A 20,938-nucleotide genomic window follows, 5' to 3' on the forward strand; every position below is an offset into this window, starting at 1 on the left:
TTCTAAATTTCTCGATGCTCAATTTACTTAGATTTGAAAGATACTATATCTTGTCCAGGGTTACCTCATCTGGTGAGGCAACCTCGGAAAAAACTTTAATTAATAATAACAAAGATGCTATTTTTCGCATATAGTTGCTATAGTTTGCATATTTTTATTGATTGTATTAAAATGGTTGAAAACTATGAAATACCTATGCTGTAACATCTGTAATGTATTTCATTTATTTTCTTTAATCAAATTATTTTATATTTTTAGATGTCCATGGAGTTGATTCGTGTATAGGTAAACCATGTAAAGTCAAAGGTAAACGTCAATTTTTATTATTCAATTTATTACTTTAAAAAATATAATTAAAAGTTTTAATTGAAATATTATATTTTGTTTTTTTGCATTATTTCTCTTATTGCATTTGTAAAGACATAATATTTTGTTTTAATGTATTTTAGTAATTATATTATCAAATAATATAATTAATAATAGAAAATATATTTACTAATTCACTACACCATTACACCTATAGACATTTCAGTATCTAATATCAATATACCAAAAGTCTTTTTTCCCAGAAGATGTTTTATAGAGTGACTTGAGCGTCTGTTTGATCCCCCTCCTCATAGTGTGAAATTTGCATTATTTTTTATCTTATTTACAAGAGTCTGAGCACCCATTTTTAAGTTATAATTTCTTTATAATTTTTTACTCAATGACACCATCTTCAATCTTGTTTTATTGTCACATCTTCCAGGTCTACATGACTGGACGGCTGACGATTGTCACTTGACGGGATCTTAGTATTCCCGAAATTTGAAATCATTAAAATTAAACAATCTATTTAAAAAAGAATTAAATTAGGAGTGAAGAAGTTATTTTATATTTTTTATTTTATATTTCTTATTTTATATTTCTTATTTTACATATCTTATTTTTCATTTCTTATTTTATATTTCTTATTTTATATTTCTTATTTAAAAAATACAATAACCACTTTAAAATACAACATCGACAACAAAAAACATACAGCAACCACCTTAAAATGTAACATCTTCAACCAAAAACACACAGCAACCACCTTAAAATATAACATCGACAACAAAAAACATACAGCAACCACCTTAAAATATAACATCGACAACAACAAAACATACAACAACCACCCTGAAATATATTATCGAAAACAAGAAAAATACAAAAACCACGTTAAATTATAACGTTGACCACAAAAAACATACGGCAACCACCTTAAAATTTAACATTGATGACAAAAAACTTACAGCAACCACCCTAAAGTATAACATCTACAATAAAAAACATACAGCAACCAACTTAAAATTTAACATCGACAACAAGACACATACAAGAACCACCATAAAATATAACATTGACAACAAAAAACATACAACAACCACCTTAAAGTATAACATCTACAATAAAAGACATACATGAACCACCTTACATTTAACATCGACAACAAGAAACATACAAGAACTACAATAAAATATAACATTGATAACAAAAAACTTACAACAACTACCTTAAAGTATAACATCTACAATAAAACACATACAGCAACCACCTTAAAATATAACATCAAGATCAAAAAACATACAACAACCAACATAAAATATAACATCGACAACTAAAAAGATACAGCAACCACCTTAAATGTAACGTCTTTAATGTTACAAAATCAAACAGTAACCACTTTAAAAAATAACATCAACAACAAAAATCTTACAGCAACCACCTTAAAATATTATATCGGCAACAAAAAACAGGCAAAAACTACCTTAAAATATAACGATGACACCTTAAAATATAGCAACGACAATAAAATATATACAGCAACCACTTTAAAATATAATATTGACAACAAAAAACATACAACAACCATTTTAAAATATAAAAATATTACATATTTTCTAATATCTTATTTAAAACATACAACAACCACCTTAAAATATAACATCAACAACAAAAAACATACAGCAACCACTTTAAAATATAACATCGACATCGAAAAACATGCAGCAACCACCTTAAAGTATAACATCGACAGCAAAAAACGTCCAAGAAACACCTTTAAATATAACATCGGTAACAAAAAAAATACAGCAAACACCTTAAAATATAAAATTGACAACAAAAAACATACAAGAACAACCTTAAAATATAACATCGACAACAAGAAACATATAACAACCTTTTTAAAATATAGCATCTACAATAAAAGACATACAGCAACCACCTTAAATTATAACATCAGCAACAAGAACCATACAACAACAACTTTAGAATATAACATTGACAACAAAAAACATACAAGAACCACCTTAAAATATAACATTGACAACAAAAAACATACAAGAACCACCTTAAAATAAAAAATATACAACAAAAAACATACAGCAACCACTTTAAAATATAACATCGACAACAAGAAACATACAGCAACCACCATAAAATATAAAATTGAAAACAAAAAACATACAATAATGATCTTAAAATATAACATCTACAACAAAACACATACAGCGACCACCTTAAAATAACAAATATACAATAAAAAACATGCAGCAACCACCTTAATATATAACATTGATATCAAAAAACGTACATAAACCACCTTAAAATATAACATTGATAACAAAAAATATGCAACAATCACCTTAAAATATAACATCGACAACAAGAAACATACAACAACCACTTTAAATATAACATCTACATTAAAAAACATACAGCAACCACCTTAAAATATAACATCGACAACAAAAAACATACATCAACACCTTAAAATATAACATCGGCAACAAAAAACATACAAAACCATCTTAAAATATAACATTGATAACAACAACAACCACCTTAAAATATAAATCAACCACCTTAAAATAAAACATCGACAACAAAAAACATACAGCAACCACCTTAAAGTATAACATCGACAACAAAAATTATACAACAACTGCCTTAAAATTAAAAGTATTTATTTAATTCATCCGAAATAAAAAATAATCAACAAAAATATTTATTTAAAAGAAAAAAAATCTAGTTAAGAAAAAAAATCTGAAAGTTTCCAACTGAAGAAACAAAATGAGTTATAGAAGAATTTGAATTTTGAAGAATTAAGAAGTAATTAAACTAATGATTAAAAGAATAAAACAACATTCTCTTTAAAAAATTGGTGTAATGAAATAATGAATTGAAAAAAATTAAAAAAAGATTCAAATATTTCTCAATAAAACTAACAAAAACCTTATTATTTAAATTCCTTTAAGCGATATTAGAAGGTTTAGAGGTCACAGTTAATGGTTTTTAAATATGGAAGTGATATGGAAATTATTTATATGAAGTTAATGACTCATATGAAGTTTGAATTATTATAACTTGTTGCTATGGATACTTAATTTTGAAAGCAACAAGCTTTTTGCAGTTAAGAAATTAATTTTAATAAATGACTTATAATTTATTAATTTTTTGTTTAAATTGGCTGGGAAAGTTTTCTTTGTGTGGCCATTTTATGCCCTCTTCGTGTATTTTATATCAAATATCTAAACTTTTTATCATTTTGGTATTTTATATCAAATATCTAAACTTTTTATCATTTGGTAATTCGTAAAGACTCCAATAGTCACATGCTTGGCCTGGGCATTTACATTCGTAAGGATTCACCCATTTGTCGCGAAACTAGGTTTGAATCCACAGAATATTTTTTTATGTGCTTTTATTTAGCACCACTTCACTCTATTGCCTTTCTCTTTGTTCTATATCACTCTCCTTCATCTCAAGACTGCACACTTTTTGACGTTATTTCTGATCATATTGACCAAGCTCTCTCTCTTTATCTATCAGCTAATATAGTTGTTGTCGGTGACATTAATGCTCACTACTCTGAATGGCTTGGCTCTAGTGTCAGTGATTCGGCAGACATTAAAGCCCACAACTTCTGTCTTTCTCAATCCCTAACTCAAATAGTCAACTTTCCAACTCGCGTTCCAGACAACCCGAATCATTTACCTTCTCTACTCGACTTATGTCTTGTTTCTGATCCTAGTCAGTGCTCAGTTTCTCCACATTCACCCATAGGTGCTTCTGATCACAGTTTGATCTCTCTAAAACTAATATCTCATTCTTCTTCATCACCTGAATCCCCCTATTATCGAACCTCATACAACTACAGTAAAGGTGACTGGGATTCTTTCCGTGATTTTCTTTGTGATGGCCCTTGGGTAGAAACCTTTCGTCTTCCTGTCGACAAATGTGCTTCTTACATAACTTCGTGGATTCAAGCTGGCATGGAATCTTTTATTCCCTCTCGACGATTCCAGGTCAAGCCTCACTCTCCTCCATGGTTTTCTTTACACTGTGTTGCTGCGATTGCCAATCGAAACCGTTACTTCCATATTTATCAGCAAAACAATTCTCCAGAAAACAGGCGTCTGTTTATTACTGCTAGAAACAATTGTAAAAAGGTTTTGTCTAATGCCAAAACCCGCTACTCTCAGGTCATGAAATCTTGTATCTCATCTCAAAAATTAGGCTCTCGTGACTTCTGGAGAATCTTTAATAATATCAATAATAAGGGCAATTCCACCTCTCTTGTATGGTTCAGACTTTGTCATCTCACCTAAAGACAAAGCCGAATTGTTTGCTAAAAACTTTTCATCATTATCAATTCTTGATTCCACTAGTTGCTTTCTACCTGATATTGCCAACAATCAGGTTGATTCATTGCTTAACATTCATGTCAATCCAGTATCTGTATCTAAAGTGATTTCCTGCCTAGACTCTTCTACAGCTTGTGGCCCGGACAACATACCTATTATTGCCTTGCAGAAATGTTCTCCAGAGCTGTCGTCTATACTCTCAAAACTATTCGACAAGTGCTTATCAGAGTCTTGTTTTCCAGCCTGCTGGAAAGCCGCATCTGTTATCCCTATCTTCAAAAATTCTGGAGAGCGATCTGATTCGTCTAACTACCGTCCCATAAGTCTTCTTCCTATCATAAGCAAGGTTTTTGAATCTTTAATTAATAAACACTTAATTTCTCATCTTGAATCTAATCACTTACTTTCTGACCATTAATATGGATTTCGATCTTCTCGTTCTACAGCTGATTTGTTAACAGTAATAACTGACAGGTTTTATCGTGCATTAGATAAAGGTGGAGATGTTAAGGCCATCGCTCTCGACATTTCAAAAGCTTTTGATAAAGTTTGGTATGCTGGTCTTCTCCATAAGCTTTCTTCTTATGGTGTATACTGCAACATCTTTAAGATCATCGAATCCTTCCTTTCCAATCGTAGCATAAAAGTTGTCCTCAATGGACAACACTCTTCTTCTTATTCTGTAACTTCAGGGGTTCCTCAAGGTTCTATCCTTGGCCCTATACTCTTTTTAATTTACATTAACGATCTTCCAGATATTCTCTCATCTAAGGTGGCATTGTTTGCTGATGACACTACCATTTATTCTTGTCGTGATAAAAAACCAACACCCTCTGATTGCTTGGAGGGGGCATTTGAGCTTGAAAAGGATCTTACTTCTGCCACAGCATGGGTATTGTCCATTATGAGACCTCTGTTTTGATACCAAGTTGTATAGATTTTGATAAGAATTAGCAAAATTATGACATTTTAAATTACGAAAAACTCATATTTTAGTCATTTTTCTTCAAAAAATCTTTATGGTAAGTGTGGGAATTTTAAGCAGTTTGATGAACAGTTGGCGCAAACGTCATTATAAATTATAAATCTGATAAATATAACATTTAAACGAAATGCATACAAATGCAAAAACAAATCAATACAAAAAATATATTATTTAATTGTTTCTCAAATTATTACTATCTTGTCGATAATCCAATTGGCTATCTGAATTGGCAACATTTTTCTTTTATAGGCCATTTTTTAAGATCTTAAAAAATGGCCTATAAAAAAAAAATGTTGTCAATTCAGATAGCCAATTGGATTATCTACAAGATAGTAATAATTTGAGAAACAATTAAATAATATATTTTTTTTTTATTTATTTGTTTTTGCATTTGTATGCATTTCGTTTAAATGTTATATTTATCAGATTTATTCAAGATACATTTGGTAATTCATTCTAATTTTTTTCCTGGTGAATAAATATTTGACTCTGAAATGTAAAAAGTCTTGGAACTTAAAATAAGGCGGTCGGGGAGAACATTTTTTTTTTAATTTTTTTTTATTGCATTAATACTTCTTATTAAAGCACACAATATTTATTAATGAAGATTAAATTTAGTTACATAGTTTTTAATATATCTTTCATTAGAGAGGAGCAAAAAAATGTTCCAACAAACCCCGCTATTGGGGCTAGTCGGAACAAACAGTATTTTTGTAAAATAGATACTCAAAAACAAGTTTTTTGTATCAAACGGGAAAACTAGGCTGGTAGTCAAAAGGGAAGCAGTTATGATAGATTCAAATTAGCTTAAGTGTTAGTATAGTTGTTAGGTAAATTTGGACAGATGTCTAGAAGAGATTATTTATAAAAAAGTGAAGGGGATAGCGTAAATTACATGTTCTCAACAAATCTCTATTTATAATATTATTCTGCCTAATACCTAATAAATTCTATCTATATTTAATCCATTTAATAATTAATAATATTTCCTATAGTTAATAATTGTTCCAACAAACCCCAATCAAAACGTTCTAACAAACCCCAATTGAACCGGTGCAGTCTTAAACGATGTATCCCATCCACAAAACTCTATAAAAAGCACATTAACGAAAGCCCACAAAAATACTACTTAGATGTTATCAAACTATTTTATTATTATTTATAATACATGATTACAAATATATTATTTATAATACATGATTACCAATATTATTATTTATAATACATGATTGCAAATAATAACAAAAATAATACAAAATCACAAAAAGTTACTTTCATTTGTTCAATTATCTAAAATCTTGAGCAACAATCTTTAGCATTAGATAAATGTGGAGAGGCTGAGGCAATCAATCTCGACATTTCTAAAGCCTTTGATAAAGTTTGGCATGCTGGTCTTCTACATAAGCTTTCGTCTTACGGTGTATCAGGCAACGTTTTTAAGGTTGAAGAATTTTTTCTTCAATCTTAAATCGTAGTATAAAAGTTGTTCTCAAAGGGCAGCACTCTTCTTCATTTCCTGCAACTTCAGTGGTCTCTCAAGGTTCTCCCTGAACTTCTCACATTTTAGGTGGCATTGTTCACTGATGACACTACCATTTAATCTTGTCTTGATAAGAAACCAACACTCTCTAAATGCTTGGAGGAGGTATCCGAGCTTGAAAATGATCTCACTCCTGCTACAGCATGGGACTCTTAGGAAATAGGAATTCTTAAGTAATTGTTTGGTTTAATAATAATAAACAAGCAAATAATTATTTAAGTCAGTAAACCATAGCTTGATTTGAGCATGAGAAATGTTTCACTGCTGGTGGCCAGTCACCGTTATTCTCCCTGCAAGATTTGAATGCTTTGTAAAATACATGCTAAATAATTAAACACGTAAATTATATATAACATAACATGTTATACTTTTACTAGTATATAACAATTATGAATAATGCTAACCTATATTTTGCATGGCAATATCATATCTGCCATATATTCTACCAGCGATTGTCTGTGGTAATATTAAATTTAATGTTGTTTTTCTCCATAACAAAATATTATTTTGGATATTGGCAGCATTCATAATCGCAATCATAATTCTATCTTTTGTACTTCTGTCTTTTCTTGGAGTTCATAGTTAACTTAAAGTAGCAACTTGATTACAAAATTAGAGTTTGTTAATTATAAAATCATTCAGTTTATGCAAGCACAAATTTGATTTCATATTACACTGGTTAAAAGAGATCAAGTGCTGCAGATAACTAGTTGCTGTTTTAATGTTTTTATTTTGTCTTTAAAACATCATTAGCAACCTTAAGTTAGCTTTTTCATTTATAACCACAAAAAGACAAAAAGAAATCAACAGGTTCAATATATTGTGAAATTCTCAAATCCAACTTGCAACCATCTACTAAAAAACTGAGAATGGGAAACAACTTCGTACTTAATTTTATACTAGCAGGATAATGATCCAAAGCATACCGCTAAGAAAAGAGAGGTATACTTTGAAACAAATAACATCAATGTTTTGGCATGGTTATCTCAAAGTCCAGACTTAAATCCAATATAAAATTTGTGGTATATTTTGGACAGAAAATTTGACGACCGAGCATTTACACCCAAAGACGCCTGGAAAGTAGCTATAATGAGCTTACAAGATAATATAACAACAAAAGAGACCCAAAATTTGAAAAGATTTGAAAAGCCCAAAAAACCCTAACCCTGACAGACCCAAAATTTGAAAAGATTTGAAAAGCAATTAACTCATAAACGCACAAATAAATTCTTAAAACATTACTTGATAAGATATCAAAAATATATATATTTTAACATTAAACTCATTTTTTTGATGTAATCTTTAAAATTTTAATTTATTTTTAAGTGTACGCTTATCTTTTTTGCATGCTGTATATTAGGGTGGGTCGTACTTTTTAAATTTTGGATATGGGAGCGCGCGCAGTAATTTTTTAAAAATTTTGGATATGGGGCGCGCGCACAGTAATTTTTTTATGTATTAGGGTATTTTAAGAGAATATTTTTACTAAAATTATATTGAAAGAGAATTTTTGTTCTCATAAAAAGTTTATTTAGTGTGGGCGCAGGGGATTTGAAAAATGTCAGTTTTACTCGTCAAAATATCACTTTTCTGTGATTTTTAATTTAGCCTTCGGTAATGCAATCATTAAAAAACAATCAGACATAAATAGACATAAAAATTAAAACCAATATTTGATGCTACTCTTCTTTAGGCCATACAAACACGGTACAGGTAAGACAAATTGTCTACCATTATGAGTTTTACAAAAAAATATATAAATATAAATGTTAGAAATGACATTGCACGTAATATTTTTATTATGTAATGTGATATAAGAAACGTGAATAATTTTATTTCTTTGAAAAAAGTGTTTTTGTGAGGGCGCAGGGCACTTGAAAAATTTCAGTTTGACCAAAAACGCATCTAATTAGCGCTTTTCTGCACTTTTTTCTTTAGCCTATGGTAATTCAATAATTTAATATGCTTAGATACAGTAAATACATTAAAATTAAACATAATTTTTAGTACTTATTTTCTTAAGGCCATACAACCACGGTAGACGCTAGTTGAATTTTCACTAATACTTTACAGCAACAAAAATACAGACTTTACAGCAACAAAAATACAGACTTTACAGCAACAAAAATACAGACTTTACAGCAACAAAAATACAGACTTTACAGCAACAAAAAAGAAGAGAAAATATACTATTTTGCTCTATATATAATAAATAATAGGATCCTATAATAATCTAAAAACTGTCTAAAGGCCTGAAAATAAATCTGTGTTTAAAAAAATTGTCACCAAAGAGAATATATTTAACATTAAATTTAGTATGTTTATTAAAAATACCATAAATAATATCCTAAGGCAACAAAAAAAAACTAAAAAAGTTTATGTTGCTTGCGATAATTTAAGTTAATCTTTTTTTGAATGGTTCACGAGTATGATTTCTTGATCGTAAATTGCTGCTCTGATGAACACGTCAGTTCTATTTTTGCTAAAGTAGCAGTTCTATTTTTGCCATTTTTCACTTCAGCGCCAGGTTTATCTGTTAACATTTTGTGAACAAGAAATTGATGATTTTTCAAATTACTGCTTGATGTGGAAATCCTAACTTTGTGAATTTTCGATAAATAACCTGCACATGAGGACTCAACTTTTTTTTTATTTGACCATAGTGTTTCCATACTAATGATGAATCTGTGGTTGTTTTTTTAAATTAGCTGCAAAAAAAAATCAAAGAAAACACGATAATTTTCATTTACTCGACTAGATTATTTATTTACTAGCTGAGAAGGAAACATTATAATAGCAGAGCTAATCGATGTGAGTTCCCTTTGTACCGAAGTATTACTCATACTCTGAGTAGGTGGAGCCGGGATTTGAACCTTCAAATTTTCTGCTTCTGGATTTTGATAATTCACAAATTTAGCAAAGCGCTAACCAACTGAGCTATCCCGGCTCTATTTACGGAACAGTTTTTGCGGCACAATTTAATGTTCAAGTATTTTTAAGAACTGTTATGTGAATTATGCAATTTTTCTTGATCCATTACAAAGTAATACAAACTCTGTTTGTGTCTTTATAAGCCAAGCCAATCTCTATATAGGCCAAGAATATTTAAAATATGAAAGAAAGAGCGGACGGTGATGTACTTATAAAAGGGTGGAGTGCGTCATTACTATTTCATCTTAGAGAAAATTTAAATAGCAAATGGAAAAGCTACACACACAAAAATAATTGCTCCAAATAACGAGTTGCTTTTAAGTTATACAAGAGAATTTCGGGTTATTAAACTCTTCTTTTTTTTCTTCCAGCCAAAAATAGTGACTTTAAAATCGGATGCGGCTAATATATTGTCGGATTGGCGGCTCAGTAGTTGCTAATAACGCGAAATGGTGGCTGTAAAAAGTAGGTAGAAGTAGTGGCAGCTTCTCGCTAATGGCGGCGGCTTTGATCTCTAGCCCACCCCCCACACTTTTTATTTCTTTCCGCCACCCCTGTATATATATATATATATATATATATATATATATATATATATATATATATATATATATATATATATGTATATATATATATATATATATATATATATATATATATATATATATATATATATATATATATATATATATATATATGTATGTATATATATCTTAATCCTGAGGGTTAGGGTTAGAGTAGTGTCCCCTTAGGTTTAGGAATTTTTTTTTATTCTGGTCTAGCTTTTTAGTGATCTCTTTTAGTCAACGTATTATGATAAAAAACATATACGGCATGCTTAAGAGACATGCATGAGTGTGTATATATATATATGTATATATATATATATGTATATATATATATATATATATATATATATATATATATACATACATATATATATATAATATATATATATATATATATATATATACATATATATATTTAAATATATATATACATATATATATATATGTGTATATATATAAATTTTCAGGGGTGGGGAATTGAAAATATTTTTACAAAATTCGCAAAGTATATTAGGCCCCCCTCCCCCCGCCCCCTACTTTTTATTTCATTCCGCCACCTCTGTATATATATATATATATATATATATATATATATATATATATATATATATATATATATATATATATATATATATATATATATATATATATATATATATATATATATATATATATATATATATATATATATATATATATATATATATATATATATATATATATATATATATATATATATAGCGCTCGAAATAATTATTCAATTGTTGCGGATCAACATTGATCGGCTGAAATAAAAAATTAAAAAACTAGACGATCAAATCATTTTTTAGACGATCAATTTTGTATTTAGTTTTACTAAAATATCTTATCACTTTTAATCAATGCACTTTTTTTATCCTACCTAAATAATCAAGTTGCTTTTGCCATTTTTATTTTAATGTTTTTCAAATTTCAATAAATAGTTTTGGCATTTTTGTTCTGGTTTAGAATTTAATTCAATTTTTATTCTATTAATTTGAATTTAATTAAAGCGTATATATTTTTTGCCTTTTTTATTCTAATTATTCTTATTAGAACTTTAATAAATTGTTTATTTTGCCGTTTTTATTATAGTTATTCTAGTAAGAATTTAAATAAATTGCTTATTTTGCCGTTTTTATTCTAGTTATTATATTTAGAACTTAAATAAATCTTTCGTTCGATCGTTTTTATTCTAGTTATTCTATTAAGAACTATAATAAAAGTTTTGACGTTTTTTATCTCGTTGTTCTATAGAATTTAAATAAATCGTTCGTTTTGTTGTTTTTATTCCGGTTAGAATTTAATTCAATGGTTCGTATTGTCGTTTTATTCTAGTTATTCTATTAAGAACTTTAATAAATCGTTTGTTTTGACGTTTTTAATCTATGCTTTCTATTTAGATTTAAATAAATGGTTTGTTTTGCCGTTTTTCTTCTAGTTATTCCAATAAGAACTTAAATAAATTCTTTCTTTTGCCGGTTTTTTTCTAGTGATTCTATTTAGAATTAAATTAAATTGTTGGTTTTGCCATTTTTATTCCAGTTATTCTATTTCAAATGTAAATAAATTGTTCGTTTGGTCGTTTTTATGTGCATTATACTATTTTGTATTTAAATAAATCGTTCGTATTGCCGTTTTTGTTATAATAATTCTATGAAGATGGAAGGAGTGAATTCCAAAGAATTGATATTCGAGGGAAAAAACTAGAGGAATAAGAATTTTTGAAACACTTAGGAACATTCACAGTAAAAGAATGAGACTTAATTGAATGACGAGTAACACGAGAATGAATTTTAGTAGATGGCACAAGAGACGTCAGCTCTTTAGAGCAGCGCCCATTGTAGTATTTGTAGAAAAGAGTTAGAGAAGCAACATCACGACAATGTGACAATGGTTGGAGGTTGGCTGCAAGAGCAGGTCCAACTATGTTTACAATGCGTTTTTGCACCCTGTCCAAAAGAGAAAGGGCATCGCTGGACAATACCCCCAAGATATGGCAACAGTATTCCATACAAGGACGAATTAGAGATTTATAGAGATAAAGAATAGAATCAGGAGAGAGAAAGTGGCGTGCACGATAAAGAGAAGCAACCTTAGCAGATGCTAATTTTGCAATCGATTTGATATATGGTTTCCAAGAAAGATCAAAAGTAAAAGTTAATCCTAGAAAACGAAGGGTTGATAACTGATCGAGTACATCACCGCTCATAAATATGGGAAGATCTAAATTATTACAATAACGATTTGCTGAAAAAAATTGAGTCTTATCTGAGTTAAAATTCATCAGCCACTGAGATCCCCATGCTGTAGCAGAAGTGAGATCATTTTCAAGCTCGAATGCCTCCTCCAAGCATTCATAAAGTGTTGGTTTCCTATCAAGACAAGAATAAATAGTAGTGTCATCAGCGAACAATGCCACCTCAGATGTAAATAGTTCAGGGAGATCATTAATGTATATTAGAAAAAGTATAGAGCCAAGGATAGAACCTTGAGAAACCCCTGTGATTATAGGAAATGAAGAAGAGTGCTGTCCATCGAGAACAACTTTTATACTACGATTAGTAAGGAAGGATTCAATAATCGTAAAACGTAAGCACATAAAAGAATAGTCTGCGGATTCAAATCCTAGTTTCATGACAAATGAGTGAATTTTTATGAATGTAAATGACCAGGCCAAGCATGTGACTATTGGAGTCTTTGCGAATTAAGGAAAGATAACCATCAACGCTAAAATCCCAAAATGAGACAGCCGAACTCAAATTAGTCTCACAAAGAGCAAGTAGGTCTGGTGAACTTTGCAAGAGATAAGACTCAACAGAAGAAAAGTTACTTCGAAGACCACGAATATTAGTGAATGATAGATATAGAGAATTTGGTGATCACGATGGTTTTTTGTGTTTTAAAGATTTTGGTACTTTAGTCATTTTTGTATTTGTTAAAGAACTTGACTCTTAGCATATATAGTACTCATTACACTGTCTGATGGTCCAAGCAATTGCCTCATTACTAATAATAAACCCTAAGCCGTAAAAAAAGGGTTCTAAATGTGGCCTTGACAATGCACTAAAGTACAAACAGGGACACCATCCATGCGCAACATGGCACTGTTATTACTCTGACACTTTACAGCTGTTGATGGAATCAGCCTCTCTGAGAGCTACCACAGAGTTCGGGAAACCTGACTTCCAGTCGGCCTCTGAACCAAAAAATGAGTTTTAGAGCAGTAACCTCATAAGGAGATAATAGAATGAGTTGCCTAGTCGTACAAACAGAGACACAAGCATAACCCATGCATTGAATCAAGAAGATTCAGCATTCAACATCCTAAACTGGAAACAATGTATTGTAAATACATCTTTGCCAGCCTAATAGATGAAGAAGGGGTGCGAAGCTGGTCAACAGATAAAATCTGTTTACCCCTTAAGTCTTTGCCTAGGTTGCCTTCTACAAGACAGTAGCCGGATGCATTTAACATCTGCCAAAGATGAGTATTTTTATCGAGACACTATCTCTAGCCTTTACTTAACCAAGAGCCCCAAGGTGGGGGGTGTTTTAAGTCAGAGTTGGCTTCTTCTAGGCTTGGCTTAAATAAGCATATCCTACAAGGAGCAGGACATATATACAAATATATATATATGTATATATAAATACAATTATATATATATATATATATATATATATATATATATATATATATATATATATATATATATATATATATATATATGTATGTATGTATATAAATTTACAGTGGTGGCCAAAAATCAAAGATCACTCAATTTTTAGTTGGTTTCTTAATCTTTAAATAAAAATTAAGAAGATTCTAATTGACATATTCAATTTTTTTTTAATATCTTCTAAATTAAAACATAGGATTAAAGTGGTTTAATTTTTTTAATCTAATTCTAATTAAATAGCGTTTAAATTATTAAAATAAATTGGACAAAAATTAACGATCACTTTCAAATCTTTAATTTGCCCTTATTAAAAATAATAATCCTTTTTTTTTTTTTACTGTCTTTATTGCTTATTACGTTGGCTATAAAATAAAATGTCGAAACCTGAGTTTCGATATCAAATAAACATTTATTTTTTGAATTGCAATAAGGATATAAAAATATTGCAAAAATGTGTGCAAAGATCGAAGAAAAAGACAGATACGCTGCTCTTGTATTAAATAATGAAGGCTATAGCATCAGACAAATAGCAGAAAAGCTCGGAAGGTCTCACTCTTGCATTATTAACATAATTCAACGATACAAAGAGACCTGGTCAATTAATGATCGTCATAGGACTGGATGCAATAAAATTTCAAATGACCGTGATGTACGCTCATTAGTGAGAATAATGAAAGAAAACAGACAAGCATCATCTACAGACTTGTCTACGAAATGGACACTGGCGAAAAACTAGTTTGAAAGCAACCCCTAGAACTGTGCGAAGAGTCCTCCACAATTTAAACTATTTATGGCGTGCTGCTGCAAAAAAGCCACGCTTAAATAAAAAACAAAAATTTGCCAGGAAAGAGTGGTGCAAACTACATAAAAATTGGTCAACAGATCAGTGGAGCCGTGTGGTCTTTAGTGATGAAATGAACGTTGAGGTAGACAACAGAAAAGGTCGCGTAATGTTGCATAGACTTCCAAGCGAACGGTTCGATGAATCATGCCTTTTGAAACGAAAAAAACAAGGCAGTGGTTCAATAGCCATTTGGGCCTGTATGAGTGCCTGTGGAGTTTTTCATTTATTCGATGGTAGACTCAAAAAAAAAAGGGACATCGAAATTTTAAAAAACTCGCTTATTCCTAGCATTGATTTATGGCAGTTGCAAGATGGATTTGTTTTCCAGCAAGATAATGCACCGTGTCATAAAGCGCATGTTGTTAGCAAATGGTTCAATTCTAATAAAATTCAAGTGCTTCCATGGCCTGCCAATAGTCCAGACTTGAATTTAATAGAGAATTTATGGTCGTGGCTTGATCACAAGCTTGGTAAAGAACAACTTTACAATTTGGAAGATTTGAAATCTTCTCTCATCATTTGAAAAATGTGCCTGATAAAGTAATCAAAACTTTAATGAATTTAATTCCAGAATGAGTACAAAAGTGCTTGAAAACAAATGGAGGAACAACACTTTTCTAAATTATTTTTTTATTGCTTTTTGAAACATTTTTGAAACTGGTCTTAAAATTTTGTCCAATTTTTTTTTCCATTTATATTTTTTACTAGTCAGTTTTTTAATTTTTTAACATTATTTTGTAAAAAAGTTATAAATTCTTTTATAATAAATATAAAATACAATAAAAATTATTTTTAAATATGTTTTTTAGGTTAAAAGGTTAAAAATAAATTTTGAAAAAAAAAATAAGTGGCCTTTAATTTTTGGTCACCGCTGTATATATATATATATATATATATATATATATATATATATATATATATATATATATATATATATATATATATATATATATATATATATATATATATGCATATATATATATATACAGGCCCTTTCAGAGGTATGAGAGGCCTAGGCCAGTTATAAACTGGAGGCCCTAAGACGCAATTGCCCAAATTTTCCCAAGATAATTTTGCGTAAATTTTGCGCATAACGCAAGTTGGTGCAAAGACAGTTTGATAGATCGAGACCACGTAAGTTAGTATTTTTAAGAATAAATGAAATTAATTAGACAGAACATCTCTCACAGATTTGGCCTTTTTGTTCATTTTACAAGCCAAGAAATTTCTAAGTCTACTAATTACACTTTTCTTAAGGAGTCCTATGAGTGGGTGGGTACGACAGAAGAAGTGGAGTGTTACACTGTTACTCTATCGTGAATGTTACTATTTAGATTTAACGAATGTACAATTCATACATTAATAATTAGTCAATAATTCTTTTTTTCAATAGTTAATTGTTTACAAATTACTATAAATGTATTACTAAATTATGGTCACATTTTAAATAAGAATTTCCTCCAACCTCTACCCTTATGCCCCACTTGGCATAAAATTTCTGAACCAAAAAAAATGATACATTTGCAGCATTTTTGTTCAAAAGTAAAAAAGGTGCACAATACAAATATTCAATACTCCAGCACAACCAGTTTCCTTTTCATGTATCTTCATTTGCAAGAGTTTTATTAATTAAACTATATCAGATTATATCTTATTTATATATTAAACTGATCAGACTCTGCAAGGATCACCTTGCTGAGTCTGATCTGTTGCGTCTCGTTCTATATCTCATTCATTAATATAATTTCATTTGCACTTGCACTTGCATCTTCCTGAAATGAGTTTCGGGTTTATCTGGGTCCTTGTTTATAATATTCAAATTTATTTCATGTTATTGTTCCGAAATTGTATCTTCTGCAACTAGAACAAACTGAGCAACTTCATTTTCAATGTTACCACTGGCACTTTGAAATTAGTTGTCAGGTTCAGGTTGAACTGTATTTTGAATGATTTTATTAAAAAAGAATATATTTTCTTGTTGTGCTTGTTTCCAACTCTCTCCTCCGTCGTCTTTTACTTATTCTACTATCAATTTTTTATTTTAATTTATTTTATCTGAAAATAATATCGAAATTTGAAAATTTAACAAATTTATTTAATTACATCATTACACGATGAAAACTTTATACACTTAAATTACATCATTACACGACGAAATCTTTATAATGTCGGATTTGGAATTGGAAATTTGTAATTATGAAATTTGTAATTATGAAAATGTAATTAACTTATTAACTTAACTTAACTGACTCAACTTTAAGTTAAACTACTTAGTGTAATTAGAAATTTTAAATGTGAGGCCCCAACAATATTGCAGGCCCTGGCCATATGGCCTATGTGGTTCCCCTCTTTAAGGGCCTGTATATATATATATATATATATATATATATATATATATATATATATATATATATATATATATATATATATTATAAATGCTCTATTAGGGCTACATTCTATTGAAACTGGTGTAGCCTATCATTTAGTAGAAAAAGAAGAGGGAAAAGGAAGAATAATGAAAATAAATTGATCCCTGCCCCAACCCAAACCCTTGGATGTGTTATCAACTCCTTTGCGAGTTCTCCAGTATATATATATATATATATATATATATATGTGCATATATATGCGAGTATATATATATATATATATATATATATATATATATATATATATATATATATATATATATATATATATAAGCGAGTATATATATTTACATATATATATATATATATATATTCATATATATATATATATATATATATATATATATATAAATATATACATATACATATATATATATACATATATATATATATATATATACATATATATATATATATATATATATATATATATATATATATATATAAGTATATATAAATATATACACATATATATATATATATATTTATATATATATATATATATATATATATATATATATATATATATATATATATATATATATATATATATATATATTGTAGAAATTGTGGTAATACTTCCAGTAAGAATACAGTGTTTAATAATAAGTAGAGCAAATATATAGATTATGATTATATGATTATAGATATGATTGTAAATATATCGAACTAGTTATTTAGTTTTCACTATATATATATATATATATATATATATATATATATATATATATATATATATATATATATATATATGTATATATATATATATATATATATATATATATATAATATATATATATAATATATATATATATATATATATATATATATAGGTATATATTTATTGACAAAACTGTACATTATGCAGTCTTGTGGCTTGAAGGTCCGAGGCCCCTCCTCCCATTAAAATCGGTTGTTTGGGTCCCAATTTCTAAAAAACCTTATATGATTAGGTATATTTTTACTAAAAATTTTGAAAATTTAATTTTTTGATATTGTGAATAAATTAAAAATACAAACAATTAATATAATGCGCATACACATTTCTTACAGGAGAGGATATGAAGGATATAAAAGAGAAAAAGATTGAGGATATAAAAGAAGAAATCAAGAACGTAAAAAAGGAAATTTTTGAAGACGTTGACGACGAGTTACTAGACGACAATATTCGAGACGACAAAATTCGAGGTTTTTCAAGTCCTAATTATATTATGCACTATAACTAATATATTCATTATAATAGTTTTTACCATTTGTTTGTTTATTTTAGATGCTAAACCGTCTCTTCGACGTGTCCACTGGACCCGTATAAGACCAGGTATTCCAGCGGTTATAAAAATTGGCTCATCTATCGGAAAAAAATAATAAACATTTTAATGTTTATTATTTTGTTTTAATACGATGCAGTATTGCAATAACCTTTTTGTTAAAACTTTATTTAATGTTTTAATTTGTCTGTATATTTTAATTTCTGAGATAAATATTTTCCTCTATTCTGACCAAGATTAATATAATTGCGGTTGGAAACAGAGAGCCAATCTATTAGATGCTATTTTCCATGCGGCGGTGCTCTGTGATAAGATCATTAAGACTTCTTACATCACCTAATACACTAACACTTAATACAAAAGTTATTTTTCTGCTATATTTTCTTAATTTGAATTAGTTATATTTTCTTATTTTACATTTGTTATATTATTTTGTTTTCCATTTTGAATTCCAATAATACCCAACATTATTTCAGTAAAAAAAATGTATTTAGCATACATAAAAAAAGTAAGAAAAATTCTAACGAAAAATTTTCCTTTATTAGGCCTTACTAAAATAAATTGAAACATCTTGTTAAATTGTTAGTTATAATTATAAATGCTCTTATTATAGTATAGAAGTATAATATGTATCAATATAACATCTTTTTTTTTTTTTTTTTTTTTTTGTAGTTATTTTAGGTGCTCCCAGAAGTCCTTACGGTCTTATCACAAAGCACCGCGGGAGAGCATTTAACAGGAAGCTCACGCGTCCTTCCGTACCAATGTCGCTTGTTGGGCTAGAGCTGGCGTTGAACATAGGGCCTCTGGGTTCTGAGCCAGAACTTTAACCACTGCGCCACGGCTGCTCTTTTTTTCAATTTATAAGCGTGACCACGTGTACTGGATGGTGTTTAATGAGAACGCGAAAGGGTTGTAACTGCACTTATAAAGATTTAGAGTCCATCTGTAAGTTTCTACAATGTCATTACGTAAGAAATGATAGTTCATGCTAGTTAAATTTAGTCTCAGTAATCTCTATTTATAAGTAAAACCAGACAAAAAAAGAACATTTTTACTAGATTTACGTAGAGCATTTAATATAAATTCTAAAAAACATCTTTTTTAAGTCTAGGATAGTAGACAGAACTGCAATAATCAAGGTGAGGATCATCATCATCATCATCATCATCATTGTTTTAGCGTCCTTGTTTCAGTGCTTGCACGGGTTGGACGTTTCTCATAATGCCCTTTCTCCAACATACACGGTTTTGAACATCTTCTTTCCTTAATTGTAGTTTTTTCAAATCATCGGAAACACACTCTTTCCAGGTTTTTCTGTTTCTACCTCTGCATTTTTCTCCTAAACCTTCTCCTAAACTTCTAACCTTCTACATGCTGACAACCAGTCATCTACATCTTTGCGCTCTACATGCTCAAACCACCTCAATCTTTCCTGATGCACCCTATCAGATACACTCACTATGCCTAATCTTTTTCTTAGATCATCGCTGCTTTTCTTGTCTTTTAGAGTCACACCGCACATCCATGGAATCATCATCTTTTTTGTCCTTTCCAAACGTTGAACATCATTCACCTTCATTGCCCATGTTTCACTGCCATACATCATAACACTCTGGACATATATGCTGTATAACTTTCCTTTAATCTTTAATGAAGCACCTCTTGCCGTTAAAAGTGGAGATAATTCTCTGAACTAGGCCCAGAACGAGCAAGGGTGCCCAAAATGAGCAAGGATGAACAAGATAAATAAATAATGTACGAAATGATGAGAAATTTAGATATGCAAGTGTTCTTTTGATTATTCCAATAATTTTGCCCTGTAACCTTAGTATTTACTAGTGTTGTTATCGACTTCGACTAAATTTAGTCAATTTAATCGAAGTTGATAACAACGCTATTTAAAATTGACTAAAGTCGTCTAATTGAAAGTCAAGATTACTCGATTTTGAAAAATCTAATAGTCGATTTAATCGACTTTGGATTTACTACTAATAGACTAAA

General features: G+C 29.2%; 1 protein-coding gene across 2 annotated transcripts in view; it reads left to right on the plus strand.

Annotated features, from left to right (window-relative positions):
• Positions 1 to 19,165, plus strand: part of LOC136080727 (uncharacterized) — a 41,439-nt gene extending 22,274 nt beyond the window's left edge. For both annotated transcript variants that reach the window (XM_065797747.1, XM_065797748.1), the window contains exons 3-5: positions 259 to 306; positions 18,720 to 18,854; positions 18,937 to 19,165. In XM_065797747.1, coding sequence (XP_065653819.1) covers positions 259 to 306; positions 18,720 to 18,854; positions 18,937 to 19,031 — 278 coding nt within the window. In that variant the 3' untranslated portion in view covers positions 19,032 to 19,165. The remainder of the gene's footprint in view (positions 1 to 258; positions 307 to 18,719; positions 18,855 to 18,936) is intronic.
• Positions 19,166 to 20,938: the final 1,773 nt, after the last annotated feature.

The sequence above is a fragment of the Hydra vulgaris genome, chromosome 05 (assembly GCF_038396675.1).
Source record: "Hydra vulgaris chromosome 05, alternate assembly HydraT2T_AEP".
Lineage (NCBI taxonomy): Eukaryota > Metazoa > Cnidaria > Hydrozoa > Anthoathecata > Hydridae > Hydra > Hydra vulgaris.